The following is a 23,336-nucleotide window of genomic DNA, read 5'->3' as shown; positions in this document are numbered from 1 at the left end:
GGAACTGCCGTTTACCTTCTTTACTTTATGGCAAATTCAGAAAACCCCTAAATTCACTAATGGTTCCTTGTCACCCCACTTGTCACTGGAAAAAAGTGACAAGTGGGATGCCACAGGGTTCTGTTCTAGACTCGTTGTTGTTTAAAATCTTTATAAACCACTTGGATGAAGGAATTAAGGGGATGCTTAACAAATTTGTAGATACCACTGTACTGGCAGGGAGAGCTGATACCGCAGAAGACGGAATCAGGATTCAAGATGACCTTTACAGGTTGGAGAAACTAACAAAATGAAATTCAGTAGGGATACATGTAAGGTTTTGCACTTAGGCAGGAATAACCAGCTGCACCAATATAAGATGGGGGACACCTGGCTTGCCAGGGATGTAGGGGACTTGGTGGACCACAAGCTTAACATGAATCAACAGTGTGATGCAGCAGCAAAAATGAAATAAAATAAAAGAGCTAATGGTATTCTAGGCTGCATCAACTGAAATATAGTGTCTAGGTCAAGCAAAGTAATAGTGTGACTTTATTCTGCCTTGGTGAGACCACAGCTGGAATACTGTTTCCTGTTCTGGGCACCACAATTTAAGATGGATATTGCCAAGCTGAAGTGTGTGCAGAGGAGGGTGACCAAGATGATCAAGGGAAAGGAAACCTAGACTTGTGAGGAGTGGATGAAGGATCTGAGTAGCAGCATAGAAAAGAGGAGACTGATAGGAAATAATATGATAACCATCTTCAAATATCTAATGGCTGTCATATAGAGGATGGAGGAAGCTTGTTTTCTCCTGCTTCAGTGGGGATGACCCAAACCAATGGCTTCAAGTTACAAGAAAGGAGATTCCGACTAAACACCAGGAAGAATTTTCTGACATTAAGAGCTGTTAAAGACGGGGGGGGGGGGGGCAGTCTCCCACGGAAGGTGATGGACTCTCCATCCTTGGAGGTTTTTAAGCTGAGGTTGGGTGACCATCTGTCATGGATGCTTTAGTTGAGATTCCTGCATTGCAGGGGGTTGGACTAAATGACCCTTGGATCCCTTCCAACTCTACGACTCTATTATAAAGAAGCAAGAGATTAATATTTCACAAACTCGTGGTTTATTGTTTCACGTGAACAAGGCTAATTTATCTCTCTCTAACAAAAAAAATTCCTTCCAGTAGCACCTTAAAGACCAACTAAGTCAGTTCTTGGTATGAGCTTTCGTGTGCATGCACACTTCTTCAGATACCTGAAGAAGTGTGCATGCACACGAAAGCTCATACCAAGAACTGACTTAGTTGGTCTTTAAGGTGCTACTGGAAGGAATTTTTTTTGTTTTGACTATGGCAGACCAACACGGCTACCTATCTGTAACTACAATTATCTCTCTCTGAAAGTGATGGGGGAAGTGTGTGTGTGTGTGTGTGTGTGTGTGTGTGTGTGTGTGTGTGTGTGTGTGTGTGTGTAAGCACGGCTTCTGAGTTTGAGGGGGGGGGCAGGTTGCGTAAACACCGTACATTTAAAGCACATTCCCACCCCGACCCCGTCAAGAATCCTGGGAGCTACTGCTGCAAAGGGGTTCAGGTGCGTCGGCGGCGGCCGGTCTCTGAGGGACTAAACTACAGTTCCCAGAATGCCTTGGGAGAAATCCCAGCTTCGAATGCATGGACGGCATCGGCCATGCTGGCGCTTTACTGCAGGGGGAGCCGCGCGGCCTCCTGGTCCTGCTCCGCTCGCTTCTCTTGCCTCTTGCCGGAGGTGGCAGCTCCTCGCCGGCGAGTGGGAGGGCCCTTTCGCGGCTGCGGCGGCGGCGGCGGAGCTCCAGCCCGCCTGTCTTCGGCTGAAGGGGAAGCCGAGCGGCGCCTCGCCTCACCCGGCCCCTCCTCTTCCTGCACACCGCCCCATTGCCGCCTGCTCCGCCACGGCGCCTGCCTTTCCCCGCAACCCGCCGCCGCCAGCAGCAGCAGCAGCAGCAGCATGCAGCTTTTCCAGTACCCCGAGGTGTACCGCGAAGAGACATCCGTGAGTGGCTCCCTGCCCCCGGATCCCCCCAACACGCCCCCCCCAGGAGTCCCGGGCAGCTCCCGTCTTTAGGGCAGCTTCCGGGACCCGGTGGCTTCCTGCCTCCTCGCTTCCTCCTCGGCCACCGGCGCCCCGGTGTGGAAAGGCTTCCCGCATCTATCACACCCTGCAGACTTTCCCCGTCAAGCCTGATGCGGCAATAGAGGTGTTTGAAGGGATGGGTGCAGGTGTGATGCAGGGCCGTGTCCTTTGCACACCCATCCACACACCAGTCTTTCCAACCTGGCCGGTTTGGTCTCAAACCACCGGTGTCGTTTATCTCCTGCCTCTCTCCACTACTTGAGGGTGTGGGGATTGCTGGGGACGGCCGGCGTGGGTTATTTCGGCAGGTGTGGGTATGCCTGGAGAGGATCGGGGGCCACTTTTGCCACTCAACGACACAGCGTGAGCTGCAGAAGTTTAATGTTGGCACGTTTTTTTGTCTTGCACAATCTACGAGCCCCAAAAACAAGCACCTGTTGCTCAAGCAGGAAGGCATAATTTCCTCCAATCAGATTGGCCAGTAACCAGATTGGCTTGCCTGTATATGCCCTGTAAATAGCTTTGTGCAGCACAGTGGCTCTCACAGAGCAGGGGTGCAGCACTGAAGGTGTGCAATGGGCTGGGTTAGAATAATAAAATTACAGAACTTTAGAGGCGGAAGGGATGGTTGTGCAGTTGGGGCTGGTGTATGGATAGTGCCGCTTGGGAATTCTGAAAATCAAGCCGTATATAAATCTCTAAAAGAAACAGATGGTGTTTCCTTGCAAGCAGAAAAGAACGGACTTAACCCACACTTCCTCTTGTCCTGCTGCTCTCTCCCCCCCCCCCCCCGTGAAAACCACACTTCAGCACTCCATCAGAGTAAATGGCAGTTCAGGTTTTTGTTCAGGTTTTCCCTTGGAAAGGAGCAGGGAAAGGGGAAAACCACCCCAATCTGTGCCTAGGAAGCGTGGGGCAATCAGGAAACTCCTCGGACACATGCTTTCTAGGCATGGCACAAGCAGAAGTGTGGGCGAGCCCTGATTTAGAACAGGTGTTGGAAGCTGTCACCCTCAAGATGAATATTTTGTTACAAGTCCTGTCATTCCTGACCATTTGCCCTGCTGGCTGGGACTGATGGGAATTGGATCTTACAGACCAAAGATTCTCAGCCCTGGTCTAGAGAGACTACCTCTTAATTCTTTGTAGCACAAGTTCTATTAATTTGGGAGCTTGTACACCCACACCCCGCTTACCATGTTCTTGTAGTTTTGTGTTGGAAATCTTAACTGGAAGGTTGAAAAAAAATACCTGTTAACAGCTTTGTTGTTGTCGTTTAGTTGTTTAGTCGTGTCCGACTCTTCATGACCTCATGGACCAGAGCACGCCAGGCACTTCTGTCCTCCACTGCCTCCCGCAGTTTGGTCAGACTCATGTTCGTAGCCTCGAGAACACTGTCTAACCATCTCATCCTCTGTCGTCCCCTTCTCCTTGTGCCCTCCATCTTTCCCAACATCAGGGTCTTTTCCAGGGAGTCTTCTCTTCTCATGAGGTGGCCAAAGTATTGGAGCCTCAGCTTCACAATCTGTCCTTCCAGTCAGCACTCAGGGCTGATTTCCTTAAGAATGGATATGTTTGATCTTCTTGCAGTCCATGGGACTCTCAAGAGTCTCCTCCAGCACCACAATTCAAAAGCATCAATTCTTCGGCGATCAGCCTTCTTTATGGTCCAGCTCTCGCTTCCATACATCACTACTGGGAAAACCATGGCTTTTACAATACGGACCTTTGTGGGCAAGGTGATGTCTCTGCTTTTTAAGATGTTGTCTAGGTTTGCCATCGCCTTTCTCCCAAGGAGCAGGCGTCTTTTAATTTCGTGACTACTGTCACCATCTGCAGTGATCATGGAGCCCAAGAAAGTAAAATCTCTCACTGCCTTCATTTCTTCCCCTTCTATTTGCCAGGAGGTGATGGGCCCAGTGGCCATGATCTTCATTTTTTTGATGTTGAGCTTCAGGCCATATTTTGCGCTCTCCTCTTTCACCCTCATTAAAAGGTTCTTTAATTCCTCCTCACTTTCTGCCATCAAAGTTGTGTCATCTGCATATCTGAGGTTGTTGATATTTCTTCCGGCGATCTTAATTCCGGCTTGGGATTCATCTAGCCCAACCTTTCGCATGATGAATTCTGCATATAAGTTAAATAAGCAGGGAGACAATATACAGCCTTGCCGTACTCCTTTCCCAATTTTGAACCAATCAGTTGTTCCATATCCAGTTCTAACTGTAGCTTCTTGTCCCACATAGAGATTTCTCAGGAGACAGATGAGGTGATCAGGCACTCCCATTTCTTTAAGAACTTGCCATAGTTTGCTGTGATCGACACAGTCAAAGGCTTTTGCATAGTCAATGAAGCAGAAGTAGATGTCTTTCTGGAACTCTCTAGCTTTCTCAATAATCCAGCGCATGTTTGCAATTTGGTCTCTGGTTCCTCTGCCCCTTCAAAATCCAGCTTGCATTTCTGGGAGTTCTCGGTCCACATACTGCTTAAGCCTGCCTTGTAGAATTTTAAGCATAACCTTGCTAGCGTGTGAAATGAGTGCAATTGTGCGGTAGTTGGAGCATTCTTTGGCACTGCCCTTCTTTGGGATTGGGATGTAGACTGATCTTCTCCAATCCTCTGGCCACTGCTGAGTTTTCCAAATTTGCTGGCATATTGAGTGTAGCATCTTAACAGCATCATCTTTTAAAATTTTAAATAGTTCAGCTGGAATATCATCACTTCCACTGGCCTTGTTATTAGCAGTGCTTTCTAAGGCCCATTTGACTTCACTCTCCAGGATGTCTGGCTCAAGGTCGGCAACCACATTACCTGGGGTATACGAGACATCCATTTCTTTCTGGTATAATTCCTCTGTGTATTCTTGCCACCTCTTCTTGATGTCTTCTGCTTCTGTTAGGACCTTTCCACTTTTGTCTTTTATTATGGTAATCTTTGTTTTATTATGGTATCTTTCACTATCTCCCTCGCATTTTGCTTGCCTTCTCTTCCCCGCTATTTGTAAGGTCTCGTTGGACAGCCACTTTGCTTTCTTGCATTTCCTTTTCATTGGGATGGTTTTAGTTGCTGCCTCCTGTATAATGTTACGAGCCTCCATCCACAGTTCTTCAGGCACTCTGTCCACCAAATCTAAATCCTTAAACCTGTTCCTTACTTCCACTGTGTATTCATAAGGGATTTGACTTAGATTGTATCTTACCGGCCCAGTGGTTTTTCCTACTTTCTTCAGTTTAAGCTTGAATTTTGCTATAAGAAGCTGATGATCTGAGCCACAGTCAGCTCCAGGTCTTGTTTTTGCTAACTATATAGAGCTTCTCCATCTTTGGCTGCAGAGAATATAATCAATCTGATTTCGATGCTGCCCATCTGGTGATGTCCATGTGTAGAGTCGTCTCTTGTGTTGTTGGAAAAGCGTGTTTGTGATGACCAGCTTGTTCTCTTGGCAGAACTCTATTAGCCTTTGCCCTGCTTCGTTTTGAACTCCAAGGCCAAACTTGCCAGTTGTTCCTTTTATCTCTTGACTCCCTACTTTAGCATTCCAATCCCCTGTAATGAGAAGAACATCCCTCTTTGGTGTCATTTCTATAAGGTGTTGTAAGTCTTCATAGAATTGCTCAATTTCAGTTTCTTCAGCTCTAGTGGTTGGTGCATAAACTTGGATTAAGGTAAAGGTAAAGGTACCCCTGCCCGTACGGGCCAGTCTTGACAGACTCTGGGGTTGTGCGCCCATCTCACTCAAGAGGCCAGGGGCCAGCGCTGTCCGGAGACACTTCCGGGTCACGTGGCCAGCGTGACATCGCTGCTCTGGCGAGCCAGAGCTGCACACGGAAACGCCGTTTACCTTCCCGCTAGTAAGCGGTCCCTATTTATCTACTTGCACCCGAAGGTGCTTTCGAACTGCTAGGTTGGCAGGCGCTGGGACCGAGCAGCGGGAGCGCACCCCGCCGCAGGGATTCGAACCGCCGACCTTTCGATCGGCAAGTCCTAGGCGCTGAGGCTTTAACCCACAGCGCCAACTTGGATTACTGTGATGTAAAAAGGTCTGCCTTGGATTCGTATCGAGATCATTCTATCATTTTTGAGATTGCATCCCAGTACAGCTTTCACCACTCTTTTGTTGCCTATGAGGGCCACTCCATTTCTTTTACGGGTTTCTTGCCCACAGTAGTAGATATGATGGTCGTCCAAACTGAATTCGCCCATTCCCGTCCATTTTAGTTCACTGATGCCCAGGATGTCAATATTTATTCTTGCCATCTCATTTTTGACCACCTCCAATTTACCCAGGTTCATGGTTCTTACATTCCAGGTTCCTATGCAATATTTTTCTTTACAGCATTGGACTTTCCTTTCGCTTCCAGGCATATCCGCAACTGAGCGTCCTTTCGGCCTTTGCCCAGCCGCTTCATCAGCTCTGAATCTACTTGTACTTGTCCTCTGCTCTTCCTCAGTAGCATGTTGGACGCCTTCCGACCTGAGGGGCTCATCTTCCAGCGTCATAACTTTTATATGCCTGTTGTCTTTGTCCATGGAGTTTTCTTGGCAGGTATACTGGAGTGGCTTGCTGGTTCCTGCTCCAGGTGGATCACATTTGGTCAAAACTCTCCACTAAGACCTGTCCATCTTGGGTGGCCCTGCACGACATAGCTCACAGCTTCTCTGAGTTATTCAAGCCCCTTCGCCACAACAAGGCAGTGATCCATGAAGGGGGTTAACAGCTTTACTTTTCCATGATATGGAAAAAGCAGTGCCTTGTATGAAGGAAAACAAAAATCATAAAATAACCAAAGAATTTGACCAGCCTTTATAGATTTAATTGTACTCCCCATTTCTTAAAATCTGTGACTCTGTTCCAATTATAACATTCTCAGGCTATTAGGCTACAGAAAATAATACTTTTAATAAAATATTTCATTAGGCAGAGAAGGGTGAAGCTTGCTCTGCCCTGTGCTGGTAACAAACATTGCAAATGCCTTTTGTAAATAAAATTGCTGATATTGTTCAGAAGTCCCTCCCAGAGTTTTACATAGTAGAATTTCACTAGCAACAAAAGAACTTCCAGCCAATCTGCAGTCTTTTATAACCTGTTAGCGGAATGTTGCTCATTTCTTTAGGCTAGATATATCTTCCCTCACTGAAGTACTAGCTTTTAATATGATGGAAGTTGGGAGTCCAATCTGGAGAGCCACATGTATAGGCTTTGCATGGAGGACGTTCTCCCAAGTTCAGGTGCTGACATCCTCACCTAAAACATGAGTGGTTAACCACTTGCTCTCCAGATATTGCTCAACTCCAACTCCCATGAGGATGATGGGAGTTTTGGTCCAGCAACATTTGGAGTCCCCATCCCTGCCTAATGTCCTTTCAGACTGCTATGATACCTGAATCCTTCTAGTGCTTGCTGTTTAGTGCTATAGCACCAAACCAAGAGCACAAGCATTTTCCCTTGCAGATGCACCCAAATGTCCTGTTCCAGCAAGTGTGACTCATTTCTGGAATTAGAAATCCCTGAACATGTCTACTGTGTTGAGAGCACAATAGGCAGCTAGTTAGGGAGTGAAAAGCCATACAGTACATCCAGAGAGACACCTGTGGCTTCAGTATAGTGATTGCAGAAGTCCTATCTTTGGGTTTTATTCCAAACTGCTGTTGTGTTTTTAGAAGCCCTTAATAGTACAGTGGACCCTCGGGTTACGTTACGTTTGGGTAATGTAACTTTCGGGTTGCAAAAGTGGCACCTCTAGATGCAGACTTTTCAGGTACGTACGGAGCCTCGGAACAAATTAAGTTCGTATCCGGAGGGTCCACTGTATTGATCTCCATTTCCCATCTTTTTCCCATGCCAAGTTATAATCAGTGGCTAAGAGTTCTCTCTTTTGTTAATAAAAACAGAAGGTCCAAAACTACATCGGCACATGAATTCTCTGGGTTGGTTATGCTTGATTAACTTCATTTGTTTGGAAGAGACTATTATTCTGCTGTCAGGGCAGCTTGATGAAATTAGTTGCCTATTGCATCCTCCAGTTTTCAGCCGTGTATTAAGCTGTAATAACTTATTTAATGCCACTCATAAAGTGATTGTAAAGCAATCTTTTAAAAAACAAATCTCTCTCTGTATATTTTAAAATCAGGTGGACGACTATCATGGCTGTAAAATATGTGATCCGTACAGCTGGCTTGAAGATCCTGATAGTGAGCAAACAAAGGTAAGCCTTTCTTATAATTCTGGACATCTTGGGGCAAGTGCCTTTGCAGTGTAGAGGTGCATAGTACTGTTCAAATGTGATACTAGTCTCAGGTAAAACACCAGGCAAAAACTAGTTTTCTGCTAATGATCATCTTACACTAGAAAGGTTTGTGTTTGTAGGAAGTCTTACTGGTCCACAGGCAATTGCTGTGATTGGAGTACAGTGGTACCTCGGGTTACAGATGCTTCAGATTACAGACTCCGCTAACCCAGAAATAGTACCTCGGGTTAAGAACTTTGCTTCAGGATGAGAACAGATATCGCGCAGCGGCAGTGGGAGGCCCCATTAGCTAAAGTGGTGCTTCAGGTTAAGAACAGTTTCAGGTTAACAACGGACCTCCAGAATGAATTAAGTTCTTAACCCGAGGTACCACTGTAATGTTTTTGTTAGTTGTGCAGAGTAGAAATGTTTGAATGACACAAGTCCCTGGTTCAGGACCCCTAGTATTTACAGTGGGGTGGCTTCCCTAGACTGTATGTCTCACAGCTCATGGTCAGAGCACAAGCTTTGGATGCAGTGGTCTCGGGTTCAGTGCCTTGGAGCTCCGGCTGAAAAGATGGGATGGGACTGAAAGTCTCAGTGATGGAGCACATGCTTTGCTTGTAGAAGGCACCAGGTTCTATTCACTACATCTCCATTTAAAAATATTAGGGAATGATCAAATGTCATTGAGAGAGCAAAGGTCCTAGGTCCAATCCCTGGTATCTCCAGGTAGAACTGGAAAAGACTTATCTGAAACCCTGGAGCGCCACTCCCAGTCAGTGTAGGCAATACTGAACTAGACTCGGTGGAACAGTGGTATGACTCAATGGCCATATTCACATGTAGTGGGAGTGCTCAAGATACAGTTTGTTTCGGCCTTAATGTGCAAATGTTTCACATTGGTACATGTAGCCTGAGCTCTTGCACTTTGCTCCCCTCTGCAGGGAAACAAACCATGGAGCAATTGGTTTAGTGTTGTTTCTGAACCAGAGTTTGTAGCTTGTTTCTCTCTCTAAACAAGGCACCATCTGAAATCTACGTTTCTTTGTGCATGCTGTGGTTAAAACGAAGCATACTTTCTGACTCCCGTTACATCCAGTAACATCCATGTTACATATTGATCTGTATAAGCTATGACACTGTTACGTAGCATTGGGCTTGACGTTTCTTCTATGATCAGTTGTGGGCATGGCTGAAGGGTGAGATTTTTGGCTTGGAAGATGCAGTGGCTTGAGCTAAGCAGTTGTATGCCCCCTAGAGGCTTCTGCATGCGGTGACTTTACAAACTTCTTAAAGAAAGGATCTTGCTCAGGATCCATGTCGGTTTATGAAAGGTGGGAGCTGCCTGGGTCAAATGGGTCAAATTTTGTGCATGCACTGGAAAACAGAATGGAAGTTTACATGAGTAAGGGACCAAGTTGGCACGTGCATGATCTTCACAAGTAAATGATATTTAAAATATACTAAGGTATATTTTATATAAGTATGAGTATATAATATATAAGTACAAGCCATAGACAGGATACTTACAAAGCAGTGCAGATGTAGTAGTTTTAATCATTTAGCAACTGTTAAGATATTTGGGTATGAGCTTGTGGACATTACCCCCCGCCTTACCATTGTCACCTCTCCAGTGCAAATTCTCTTTCCCTTTCTATACAGCCTTAGCTGCGATTTAGTATTGCATCTGCACCAGCATGAACCAATACTGTTCTCATAATCTGGGTTTAAACAGCATTTGCAAACCTTTAAGGAGAAAGCTTGTTAGGATTAACCATACAAACACAATACTAAACAATGGATAATGCTGGGAATGTCACACTGGACAGGGGAGAAGCCTAAGTCTTCATACCCAAGCTCTTAAGAGGTTGGCCCCATTATGTCTCAACCAGGCTCAAGTATGTTTTGATTGGTTTCAAGGATAGGTAGAGTGCATTTGCGAGAGGGGCTGTTAATCACCTTGAATCAAAATATTTCTGTGAACCTTGAACTCTTGGTGTACAACGTGCTTAAACTGAACCCTCATACACTCCATTGCTTGTATTAAAAGTATCAAACATTTGGCTGTTCATCATTTTCAGTTCACAGGTTCACATGCGTTTTGTGTCTCATTATTGCAGAAAATTGTTTGAAATTTACCTTTATGACTTTATTTGAGGCCTTGAACTGGAACAGTAATACTGTTCTCTCTGGTGAGCTGTTAAAATAAATTGATTTTGTTTAATGCTATGGAGTAGTTTGCAGAAAGTACCCATTTGTTTTATCAGAGCTAATAGATTATGTCCCCTTCTGGTCCTTTTATTCTCTGTTTCTCTTTGCTAAATTTATAGCTATTTTCTTATTATTAAATTTCAATACAGTACAACCCTTCATCCGAGGATCATAGCATGGTTTACAATATAAAAACACAAAATATGTAACATAATAGCAAACAAAACAATACCCAACTTCCCCAGTTTAAAGAACATAGGTTGTTTAATTAGCCAACGCCTGGGAGAAGAGGAGAATGTTTTCCGCTGACATCTAAAGATAATGTAATGAAGGTGCCAGGTGAATCTCTCTGGGGAGAGCATTCCGCAAACTAGAATCTGCTTGTATTGATGCAAACCAGCATTTACTCACTTGGCACTAAGCCTTATTACATTCAGCAGAACTTACTTCTGAGTAAATTTTCATTGGAATGGCCGTTCTATCCTGTTGGCATACACGGGATCAGCCTGCACAAAAGCTATAGCCCAGCCTTGCTATAGAGATTCTTGCAACTTTTTCACCAACAGTTATGTTGGCTCATTTATTAAGCCATCCATTTATACCATTCAAGCAGCAGTAATCTGCCTTCGGGTTAATCTTGGAACTAAAGTGCTTCACTTTACTGTTCATATATCGCTTCAGTAGTGGCTGAACTGTTTGTCTTCATGGCATCGTGACAATTTGGTTTAAACACCAAATGAGAGAGTTTGCATTTAGATCAAAGAGACCCATAAAGCTCATCAGGACTCATACCTGTGATGACCTGCTTTTTTGACTTGTTCAGCCAGGGTGTGGTGATCAAGTGGTAAAATAGTTACCTCTTTCTGTGTTTGAATGTATGAAGTGGTTTCATCCGAAAGCTGCTTGAGAGAATCCTTTGATGACCTGCAAAGCAAATTGGCAGACTGTAGACTTCTCTCTCAAGAAGATTCCATCTCAAAAGTCACCCTCCCCCTTTTAATGCAGGATGCTGAAATTAAAAGTCAGTAATAGGTGGACTGGACAGATTGCTATCATGTTTTGAATATTAGAAAGCCACTTTAGTTATCATGTTATTATGTACCATTGCCACTTAATGAAACGAACAGCAGCATTCCTGAAATAATGTCTGTGGTATGCTCAGTTCTACTCTAAGACTGTTATGAAGTTGCATCCAAATCATTGCACTCTCTAGACCGGGGGGGGGGGGAGGGGGGGACCTGTGACCCTCCAGATGTTGTACTCCCAACCTGTGATCATGGGCTATTCCGCCTCTGTCTGGTCAGGTAGTTGAGAGTCCAACATCATCTGCCAGTTCATCAGCTCCCCATCCCTGATCTAGGTCAATACAAACTGTTGCTTTATAAAGCCCTTGTTTTATTTCATTATGTTTTGTTTCTTCTCTTTCAGGCTTTTGTCGAGGCACAAAATAAGATAACAGTACCCTTTCTTGAGCAGTGTGCTGTCCGGGGACTATTTAAAGAGCAAATGACAGAACTCTATGACTACCCCAAGTATAGTTGTCATTTCAAGAAAGGGAAAAGGTATGTAAAGGACTGTTTGTGCCTTTGGATTATTGCAGGATGGTTTATAGCCAGACATTTTGTAGTGGGGGTATCATAAATTATGTGCTAAGCGTTCACACCAAGTGATTCTCAGGTCAAATACACACACACACACACACACACACACGCAGAGAGAGAGAGAGAGTTTCTACTAATTAAATCTTGAGCCAGGAAAATCAACAGCCAGCCCGCCAAAAAAATAAAATAAACTCATGACCAACTGCTGTAATAATTAAGGAAAATACAGAAATCCTACCTTTTGTTTTGTCAAGCAGTGAAAAAGGACATGTCTGTTTCTGTGACTTTTCAGCCCTATTCTTGCCTTTGCTTATATTTACTAGAATACCGGAAGTGAGAGAAGGTTTACTAATACTTACTGAGCAATTGCTTACTGCTTCTCCATTTTCCTTAATATAGAGTCAGAAAAGGTTTTTTTGTTTTTTTGTTGTGTGTGTGTGTTTTAATGAAAGCCGAAAATTCAGGAAAAGGCCTAGAGGAGGCATGGTTCCCTTCAGATGATGATGGATTGTCCAAGCCTGCTTTCCCAGTTGTTGGTGATATTGAGAGTTGTAGTTCTTTATCATCAGAACAACACCTTGTTGGCTACTCCTGGCTTAGAATATCCCTGGCAGTAATTAAAGGCCTGGCTTAGAATTAAAGATCTGAAGCAGAAAAGCACAAAAAACCAGTACGCTAAAATATCTATTTAAGATTACTCAGTTCACTAGTCCTTCATCACATCAAAGTGGGGAGGTCATTTTCTCCCCTTCAATACACAAGAAGAAGAAAACTCCATCTGGCAAGGATAGTTCATCTCCCAACTCCACAAAATTGTCAAGCTCCTTTTCCTGGCAGATGTGGCTATCTTGTGATCCGCTGCTTAGAGCCAGAATTGGAGCCCAACTAGGTCATGAGCTCTTAAAGGCTGCACTGTTGTCCATAGGCTCTTGCCCATTGTTTGTCTCTCACCATCTGTCCTACGGTGCTACACTACTTCAGAGAAACCTTTGGGCAGAACAAAGCACTAACTAGGGTTCAGATGACATGCCAAGGCAAACCATGGTTTAGCCCTGGGTAGCGTGGCAGCAGGAGGAATTGGGAAAGGAAAACAGCAGTTGTGATATCCTCTCCAGAAACCCACACATTTGCTTGTTTACATTAATGCTAAGCCAGATGATGGCTTATGCTTAAACTGGTTCAGCAGCATTGAAGAATATTTCATAAAAGTTGTTTACAAGTGGCAGTTTGGAACCTTTTTTTTTTAGTTGAACTTTGGTTGCCTGTGTATATGGCGATAATGCATTTGCCAGTCTGCATATATTTTGGGTTGTTATAGCTAAGCTAGCCAAATCTCTACAAAAGTGAGAGGTTTAGACTTACTACAGAGATTGGGAAACTTGTGGCCGCACTGCTTTTGTTGGACTAGAGCTTCTGTCATCACTGATGGTTGGCCACACCGCATGATGGGAATTGTAGTCCACCTGCTCCCCATTCCTGGTTTACTGGCATGATTAAACTTGGTTTACCATGTGGGTGACACTTCATACAAACAGTTTCTTATACAGAAAGGTATGCCTGTGGTTTGTCTTTGTGGCAACCATGTCATTGGTATTATGTGTTCAGGGTCTTAGACTTACTTCCTTAAGGGGCTTCTCTTATGCATGGAAATGCCAAACTGCTGCAGTATGACATTCAGATGAAGAAGAGGATTTTTGTTCCATTTTTTTAAGTAAGTGCATGGCTGAGAAATCTTAATGATTTGTCTCATTACCTACTGCAGTAATGTCAAAAGCTCTAACTGTTATAATGAACTATTTAACGTAACTTGTGAGTTGCTAATTGAATCTGATGTTGACTTAATGCAACCTGATGGGTGAAATTGTGTGCTAAATTACTGAAATGAGGCATTTTTCCATCAGGAAGAAGCTGCTTTCCTCTGTTATATAAATCTGCCACTCCTCTTGAAAGTCTTAGCCTGCATAATTCTGTATTCAGTCTCATACTATAGTTGAAAATAAAACCCCCCAAATAATTATATCATTTATTCTAGGTATTTTCACTTTTATAATTCTGGACTTCAGAATCAACGAGTATTATATGTGCAAGATTCCTTGGATGCTGATGCCAAAGTATTTTTGGACCCAAATAAACTTTCTGATGATGGCACTGTGGCTCTGCGAGGTCAGTGTAGCAGATTTTTCGAAAATGCATCATTTTGGAAGCCAACATAAAATTTCTCTGTTTTGAGTTATACACATCTACGTGTGAAAATAATAAATTCTGGAAAATGTAAAACATGCTTTGAGCTGCTGACTATATGGTGAAGGCAAGTGTTAGAAGCATAAACTATGAAAGTAAAGTTTGTAACTAACGTAAACTAATACACAGCGTGTTCTTAATCACCAGGTTATGCATTCAGTGAAGATGGCGAATATTTTGCATATGGCTTGAGTTCTAGTGGGTCAGACTGGGTAACAATTAAATTTATGAAAGTGGATGGTACTGAAGAACTGGCAGACACACTGGAGATGGTAAAATTCAGTTGTATGGCTTGGACCCATGATGGCAAAGGCATGTTCTACAACTGCTACCCAAAGCAAGATGGGAAAAGTGATGGTGAGTGGCATACAATCACCCGTCTCGTCCTCAGGCCTTTATAGCCTTTATTAACTTTAGAATCCTTTATCTCATTACTAGCTCTGCTTCCTTCTTGTGGGTATTTTGGGTCAGGGTTTCCCAAACTTGAGTCTCCAACTGTTTTTGCACTTAGATTCCCATAATCGCTCGTCACTGGTACTGCTAGCTAGGGGTGATGGGAGTTGTAGTCCAAAAGCAGCAGGAGACCCCAGTTTGCTAATGCTAATGGGACAGGTTGGTTAGAGCCAGTATCTCTCAGTTGCTTAGTTTCTTTGGCTCATGGGACTTCTTATTCTGCCTGTCCACCTGTCCACAAAATGCTGTCAAGTTTGCTAATGCTAATGGGACAGGTTGGTTAGAGCCAGTATCTCTCAGTTGCTTAGTTTCTTTGGCTCATGGGACTTCTTATTCTGCCTGTCCACCTGTCCACAAAATGCTGTCAAGTTTGCTAATGCTAATGGGACAGGTTGGTTAGAGCCAGTATCTCTCAGTTGCTTAGTTTCTTTGGCTCATGGGACTTCTTATTCTGCCTGTCCACCTGTCCACAAAATGCTGTCAAGTTTCAAGCCAAAGTAACATCTCACTTCCTTGACAGGGAATATTACATTTTGATGGAAGCTAAGCATAACATTTTACACAGACCAAAAATAAAAATACAGTAACTTTAGCAACGTATCTCAAATTATGTAAAGAACATATTATTCCAAATGTGTTATATAAAGAAAAATAATGCAAAGAAAAATGCATGGAATAATAGGAATAAAAATTATCCTTGTAGATATTATCTAGCTTCTTGGTCGTAAGGACTAGTATTTCCAGAAAACATATGAGTTATTAAATCTGGTTCTGCTACCTTGTCAAATAAGAAGCTTCTAATATGTTAAGGTTTTGAAACTTTCAGGTTTTAGAACTAATAACAACTAATAACATACCTGTAATTAAATATGTTGATTGCCCCAGGCACTGAGACGTCGACAAACTTGCACCAGAAGTTGTACTATCATGTCCTGGGAAGTGACCAATCAAAGGATGTTTTATGTGCTGAATTTCCTCATGAGCCAAAATGGATGGGTGGAGCTGAGGTATGGTGCATCTCACCTTCTTTGAAACTCAGTAGATAATAAAAGTGCAAAGTTGGTTATAGGCCCAATCCTTTGTTGTTAAATAAGGTTCCTCGCTGCCTCTTTTTACCTCTATTGCACTACCTAGGACCAATATATAACACGTTATTTTAAATATGTGAAAATGGTGACTTGGTATATTGGTGAGAACTCATTTTGACTTCTTCTACAATGAATTTTTGTGGTGATCAGTTTTCAGTAAGAGATCTCCTACACACACCCCTTCCATTTTTCTCCAACTTAACAAAATAATTTCTGTTCTCAGCCATTGTTACTTTGATGTGATGCTATTGTAGTACCACTTTTAAAAAAACTTGAAAGGGCATTGACCACAATGAAAACAATATTAAAAAGAAAACTATGTTTGCTATGCGCTGGACACACACATTTTCAGCTTTAAAAATATGGTGGAATTAACATTTGTAGAATTTTAAAACATGTTTTTTAACTTCGTTACTGTCAGATAATGCTTATAAACTTATTAGAGTGGAACCTCAGTTTTCGATCATCTCCGTTGACAAACGTTTCGAAACTCGAAAGCCGTAAACCCAGAAGTAAATGCTTCTGTTTTTGTGCACACCTTGGAAGTCGAACTTCCGAGGCAGCTTCCGTTTTGAGTTTTCCGTATCAATTTTTCCATTTTGAGGCTTTCTATTGAGTTTTTGAATGTTTCGTAACTCGAATGGTCTTTGGGAACGGATTACGTTTGAAAACAGATGTTCCACTGTATTTCTGTAAGTTGTACACACTTCCATATATTTGCTGTGGGAAACCTAGTGATAACTGTGATGTATACACCACAAACACATTTGCCACATCAAGGTCTCCTTAATCCAAGTCCACCTTCAATCCACCGTACTATAACAGGCCCTCTATGGCAGGGATGGGGAACCTATGGTCCTCCTAATGCAGTTAATTTCATGAGAGTGAAATCAACTTTTGTGCTTTTGGGTCTCTTGATTGGAACTGGCAATGTGTCCAGGATTTGGATTGTTTTTGATATGGGTGTTTCTGTCCATGTTCTGCAGCAGTCCCTTCTGCATGCAGGTGAGTGGTTTGTGCAAAAACATTTTTCTGCATGAATCCTCTCTGTTGGTTGGATTTCAAACAAGTATGCTTAGGTTCATGGCCTGACAATCTGATCCTGCATGTGCTTACTCATAAGTAAGTCTCACTGAATTCAGGAGATTGTTAGTGTAGCATGATGGTGTTTTGACGTACAAAACACATTTCACCATCAAACTTAGGGAGTATGCCTCATTTTGCTATATAAAACGAGGTCATAAATCTGTAGTGACAGAAGCTCATAAACTTCTCAAGGTGCTTGTTTGTCTGAGGAAATTAATAACTTTTGATTACATATCTGCAGGAGGCTTCTTACACCCAGCATCTGTTGTTAATTAAAAGCATTTACCAGCTTTGCCTGCTGTTTACAATATTTTATGACTCCCCCCCCCCTCTTACTGCTGCCAGTTTCTGGCAAATGACCTTGTGAAAATAGTTTTTAGAAGCCCACAGGATGCACAAACCTATATGATTTTGCTACCTTTAAATATCTAATATATTCCTTTTATTGTAGTGGGGTCGAGTTTTATACCTTTAGAAACATTTAGCCCATCCAATCCTATGTAAATGAGCCAACGTGAAAGGAGACAGTTTTGTCTTCCAAACGTTTAGAAATTAAGAGAGGTGGCTTAGGAAGGAGTTACCAAAGGAGTTAACAAAAGCCACCCCCTTGTTTCCTCATTAAAATTAGCATTTCTTCTCTTAAAGCTGATAATCCAACTAATTTATACTTGGAGTAGGCCGAGTGAAATCAATGGGCTGGATTCAACCATCCTATTTTGCTAGTGGAAGCCAGCACAAGGACTCCTGCTAGTGCAACAGGACTTCCCTCCCCCCCATGTCACCCCATAGCTCCCCCAGATATAGTTTGGAGAGTTGGGAGATCTCTGCTCCCAGAAGAGCATGCAGGGGACAAGCAGAAATACCTGTGCTGATCCTTAGTGCTACATTGAATTCCACCTAATGGAATTAAGTTACTTGGCAGTATCCAACATGCCTCATCAGCAGAAGGATTTTTACTAGTACAACAGGATTTCCCCCTGTGTACACCCTACAACCTCCCTAAATCTGCCCTGGAGGATGGGGGAATCCCTGGAACAGATTTAGGTTGAATGTGAAGGGAGGAATGGGGAGGGGAGAGAGATCCCATTGCACAAGTGGAAATATTTGCACTGGTACAGTGGTACCTTGGTAGTCGAACGGCTTGGTTCCGAACAAATCAACTCCTGAACGCCACAAACCCAGAAGTGAGTGTTCCAGTTTGCAAACGTTTTTTGGAAGCCAGATGTCCAACATGGCTTCCGCGGCTTCCGATTGAGTGCAGTAAGCTCCTGCAGCCAATAGGAAGCCACGCCTTGCTTTTTGAATGGTTTCAGGAGTCGAACGGACTTCCGGAATGGATTAAGTTCGAGAAACAAGGTACCACCGTATGTGTTACTCACCAATACTTTGAATACACCTCTAAATATCCATCAGTTTCAATGGGCCTACCAAGTATGACAAACCTTAGATGTCATGTCTAAGACAGGGTTGCCTTGTGTTTAGTCGGTCAGATTAGTGCTGGGGAGACATAAGGAGAAATTCAGTGTTGTGCCCTTCTGATTGTTCCTTCAGCACAAGCATGTCAGTTTGCCATGGGGAATGATCCCTGTCTCCTCTCCCTGTGTTCTCCTGACAACCACAGAGCCGATTTTGGGATGTGTGTGGAGGGGGGGAAGCCCTGTTGCACAAGCTGAAGTCCTGGTGCAGGGCTTCCACTGCCAGGGCTCATTCAGTGAATCCTGCGTCAAGGTTCACTTGGCTGTGACACTCACTGGGTGACGCTGGGCCAGTCGCTATATCTTATCCTTGTTGTGAGGGTGCAAGGGAGGGAGAGGAAAGAGAGCAGTGTACACCTCATCAAGCTCCTTCTATGAAAGGTAGGGTGTTAATGTGATGGGTAAATGAAATAAAGAAACCAGGCCAAACTCTCACACTTCTTCCTTCAGCATGGTGCTTCTACATTTCAGAGAAGGGACTAAATTTCATTCCATTGGCAGCCATCCAAGGCACCCCCCCCAAGCCTCATCCTCCGTCCCTGTTCCAAAGCAAATGTTCTGTGTCTGTATTTGCATCAATTCTAACTAAAACCAGAAATGTCATGGCCCTGTTTTCCCTCTATACGCTATATCCAGAATTTAGAATGGAAGCAGAGGGAGCAAATTTGTGGCAGTTCCCAGAAGAGGGCACTATAGAATAATGATTTGAAGCCATGTGTGTGTGTTATCTGAGTTAAGCGGGGAAAGCAGTGATGATTTTAAATGGACCTGTGCTGCACACGTTGTTAGAACCAAGTTCCCATGCTTGGGGTAATAGAAGAAATGCCATCAAAAGTATCAAATTAGGAGATAGATGATGATGATAGATGATAGATAGATAGATAGATAGATAGATAGATAGATAGATAGATAGATAGATAGATGATAGATAGATAGATAGATAGATGATAGATTAGATATAGATAGATAGATAGATAGATAGATAGATAGATAGATAGATAGATAGATGATAGATGATAGATAGATAGATAGATGATAGATAGATAGATAGATAGATAGATAGATAGATGGATAGATGATAGATATTGCATTTCGCACTCCCTTCAAAAATAACCGGTGAACACAACAGCAGTATAGGTGGTGTGTTTTGCTTCAGAAGCATTTTAAAGGTTTCTTTTGCAAAACTGCTTTCACTTTCAGCTAGAGGCACCTGCTGCACAACCTAGATGAGCTGACCTGAAGGATTACCTTTGTGCTTTTGCTCAAAACAAATACCAGTAATCAGAACAAGAACTGCTGCAGTATCTCGATTGTAATGTTCTGTGGGATTTGCAACAGTTGAAGTCTGGCACGAGCTGCTGTGAAGCACTGGAATCTTCACAAGCATCCTGAGTCCTGGAGACTGAAAACAGGCAACAGGCTGGAGGAAGGGAGATTACCAAGGGCCCACTATTATTATTTAAATGTGTTTATTTGCAAGGGACTTTTTATCTGTCTTGTGTTTGGAGGTATGTCTGACCTTTGGGGCAGGGATTATGAGAATCACTAGTTTTTATTCTCTGAAGATCATTTTGTATTTCATGGTGCCCATGGCAGTTTTTTTAGATTTCTAACTGTGCCTGCCCCTGGGACCAAAAATTTAGGGTAATCCCTGTGATAATTACTGAGCAGGCAACCGTGCTCTGACATATTTTATGGTAGGAAACAGCTCGCAGGTTAAAGAGCATGACGTCTTGGTAGTTCTGAATCCCAGGATCTATCTTAGGAATGTGGCCACAGGGCTTCCAGCCTAGCATAATTGGAACGGCTATTTTATAAAGGAACGTGATCTTCCCGGTTATGCTTTATGGAGAGTGTAGCACCCAATACTATACACTTGCTTCATTTGACTGCATTATGTGCTAATTACTGCTTTCCTCTTGGAAAACATGATAGCGTTTGAGTAGGAACCAGCATTGCTACTGTGTTTAATGCATGGTTGAAGTGTTTGGTGCCCTCCATATGTTGTTGGACTCAGACTCCCATCATCCCCAGCTGACTAGCATGGCCAGTGGTCAGGAACGATGGGAGTTGTGGCCCATCAACATCTGGAGGGCCGTAGCTTCCCATTCCTGGTTTAATGGTTTTGATAAATTAAGATTATTACAAATACAGGAGTTGGCAAGAGTGGTGGTGGTGGCTGTGTACACCTGCAAGGAAGTAATTAATAAGGTACAGTGGTTAGAAAGTGCACACAGGTTTTGGGCATATGGATTCAATCAATTCTGTGTATAAGCAGCTACAGGCTCTTGCAAAAAAGAAAGGTTTTTAATTGATTGGTTTCTCTTTCTCAAGAGCACTGGTTAAAAAACAGACCAGAAGACAAGGGAGTGTTGTATTATATCAGGGAATTTCATTCCAAGAGACAGTGGTTATGAATTCCAAAAACAAAAGGGACCCCCCCCCCCCCAATACTAATTTTGTATTTCAGAAAAAAGACCCAGATTGGCACTAAAAAAAATACTATAAAAACCAAAAGGATGGAGAAAACAGTATAATTTCAGTTCTTCCACTGAAATTGATAGGATATTTAATTTAATCCTTCCCCTGAATCAAACTACATTTAATTTGGGACCTGAGTGACTCTGAAACCTGTGGACAGAATACTGCTTCAGCATAGCATGAAATGCAAATTGACAGGGGTGGCCATCCAGCCCCACAGAGACAAAAAAGCACATTGCTAGGCCAGTGGCTGGCAGGTGAAGCAGGAAAGAGGCTATTCTATCTCACATTGCGCCCTCTCTCTCTTTCTCTCTCTCTCTCTCTCTCTCTCTCTTGCGCACACGCACACACTCACACTCACATACATACAGACATATATTCGTCTTTATTTTTCTCCAGTAAAATATCTGATGGTGTAGTTCTTGAATGCAGCTGTCAATAATGTTTTGCCTTAATACTCTTGAATTCCTTTGAGTTTTGAAATGCATTGATGTAAAGACAGCTGTAGCAATGAAGACAGACTTAATTGGCACCCTACCCATAATGTGTGTTGGGAAATTAGATTAAGAAAGTGTTCTGGGAATCGCATTAAGCAAACTATTATCAACTATTCACCAGTCCAGCAGGGAATGTTGAGAAGCTCATTAGATATGCTCAAAATTGCTGCTGTCAGGGGCTCTTGTTTGCCATCATGCAAAATAAAGTTTCAAAGATTGCTTTTGCTTTGATGGAGTGAAGGCAGTAAAGATTCTCAAGTTTGTAGTATATTGACATTAACTCAAAATGTTGGGTACTAGACGGGGAAGGTGCAATGGTTGACCACTTCCTTGGCCTTCAAAAGGTTCCAGGCTTAATCCATGGCATCTTCAGGTAAGGATGGGAAAGAGCAGCTTTTATTCAGTGCAGATGATACTAAGGTATATGGACCAATGTGTGTCTTGATATAAAGCTTCTCTGAAAGATGGAACCCATGGAGGGAAGAGGTCTAAGGGTTTGAAAGAACTCTGTATTTTAATGCTGGAAATGGTTTTGTTTTATACAGTGGTGCCTTGCAAGACAAAAATAATCCATTCCGCAAGTCTCTTCGTCTAGCGGTTTTTTCGTCTTGTGAAGCAACCCTCTTAGCGGATTAGCGCTATTAGCGGATTAGCGGCTATTAAAGGCTTAGCGGCTTAGCGGCTAAGAGGCTATTAGCGGCTTAGAAAAGGGGGGGGGAGCAAAAAAAATCGCAAGACTCGCAAGACGTTTTCGTCTTGCGAAGCAAGCCCATAGGGAAATTCGTCTTGCGAAGCGCATCGAAAAACGGAAAACACTTTCATCTAGCGGGTTTTTCGTCTTGCGAGGCATTCGTCTTGCGGGGCACCACTGTACGTGTAATTCCCCCCCCCCCCAGCAATTTTTTTTAAAGATATAAAGCTTCTTTGGGACAGGATTCAACTAACAAGCCCCACCAGCAATAGCCTGTGTAAGAACTTCGGGTGCAGTGGGACTTGGGCTCCATCTCCTCTCCCCTCGCACCCATCTCAAGTTGGTTCTGAGGGAGTCTGGAGAGGATAGGCGGAGGTATCTGCCTAGCACCAAGTTGAATTCCACCCTGGACAATAATAATAATAATACCCCACCCATCTGACTGGGTTTCCTCAGCCACTCTGGGCGGCTTTCAACATTTTCAACAGAACATTAAAAACAGAATAAAACTCCAAACATTAACAACTTCCCTAAACAGGGAAGGCTATCCCTGCGCCACTTCCCCCCATGGCAGTTTGGGATGGTACCCCGCCAGCTGGGAACCCTAGCAGTCTGTGCTGGGTTCATAGTAAGTTTGCTTTTGAAATTGTGCAGCGGCTTCTAGCCACTGGCTTTAATAGAATTGAAGTGTGTTTTTATTTATATGGTTTCTAAACTGCCGTTCATCAAGGAGATCCCATGGTGGTTCACACATCTCTACAGCTAAAAACTCAAAATAATGTAACAACATTAAAACATAAAATTAAGAACCAAATAAAGGGTATTTGGTTGTTTTTTTAAAAAAATCCAGTCAATTGAACAAAGCAAAGAAAGATGTCAGGGATTTTCCTTGGGACCTTCTGCATGCAGAGCATGTTTCGACTCTTGAGCTTCCCTCCACAAATATGTATGTGTTATACAAAACATATTCTTTGCTTTTGTATTTTAATTGTGTAAAAATCCAAGGTATCAAAGCCACATACGCAGCAATAACGACAAACACTACCAACAATGGCAGAGGGAGGGGAAGGGGAAGAATTAGGACATGGCTTTAAAATATTTGCACCTGCTGATCATCTAAAAATTTGTATTTAAGTGTTGATATAATTAATTTAGGATGCTTTCTGTAGAGTGAATATATTTAATAAAGATC

The 23,336-nt window shown here is 43.0% G+C and overlaps 1 protein-coding gene across 3 annotated transcripts in view; it reads left to right on the top strand.

Moving 5' to 3' along the window:
• The window catches only part of PREP (prolyl endopeptidase), a 279,248-nt gene that overhangs the window by 214,676 nt on the left and 41,236 nt on the right, over positions 1 to 23,336 (top strand). For 2 of the 3 annotated variants that reach the window (XM_083731188.1, XM_083731187.1), the window contains exons 2-7: positions 1,956 to 2,009; positions 8,222 to 8,296; positions 11,960 to 12,093; positions 14,165 to 14,295; positions 14,521 to 14,730; positions 15,712 to 15,833. In XM_083731188.1, the coding sequence (XP_083587314.1) occupies positions 1,965 to 2,009; positions 8,222 to 8,296; positions 11,960 to 12,093; positions 14,165 to 14,295; positions 14,521 to 14,730; positions 15,712 to 15,833 (717 nt within the window). In that variant the 5' untranslated portion in view covers positions 1,956 to 1,964. Of the gene's footprint in view, positions 1 to 1,633; positions 2,010 to 8,221; positions 8,297 to 11,959; positions 12,094 to 14,164; positions 14,296 to 14,520; positions 14,731 to 15,711; positions 15,834 to 23,336 lie in introns of those variants that run through there. The other variant, XM_083731186.1, reaches the window with a different exon arrangement.

The sequence above is a fragment of the Podarcis gaigeae genome (assembly GCF_964106915.1).
Source record: "Podarcis gaigeae genome assembly, chromosome: 3".
NCBI lineage: Eukaryota > Metazoa > Chordata > Lepidosauria > Squamata > Lacertidae > Podarcis > Podarcis gaigeae.
Note: the sequence above shows the minus strand (reverse complement) of the source record. Positions and strands in the feature narration are given on the sequence as shown.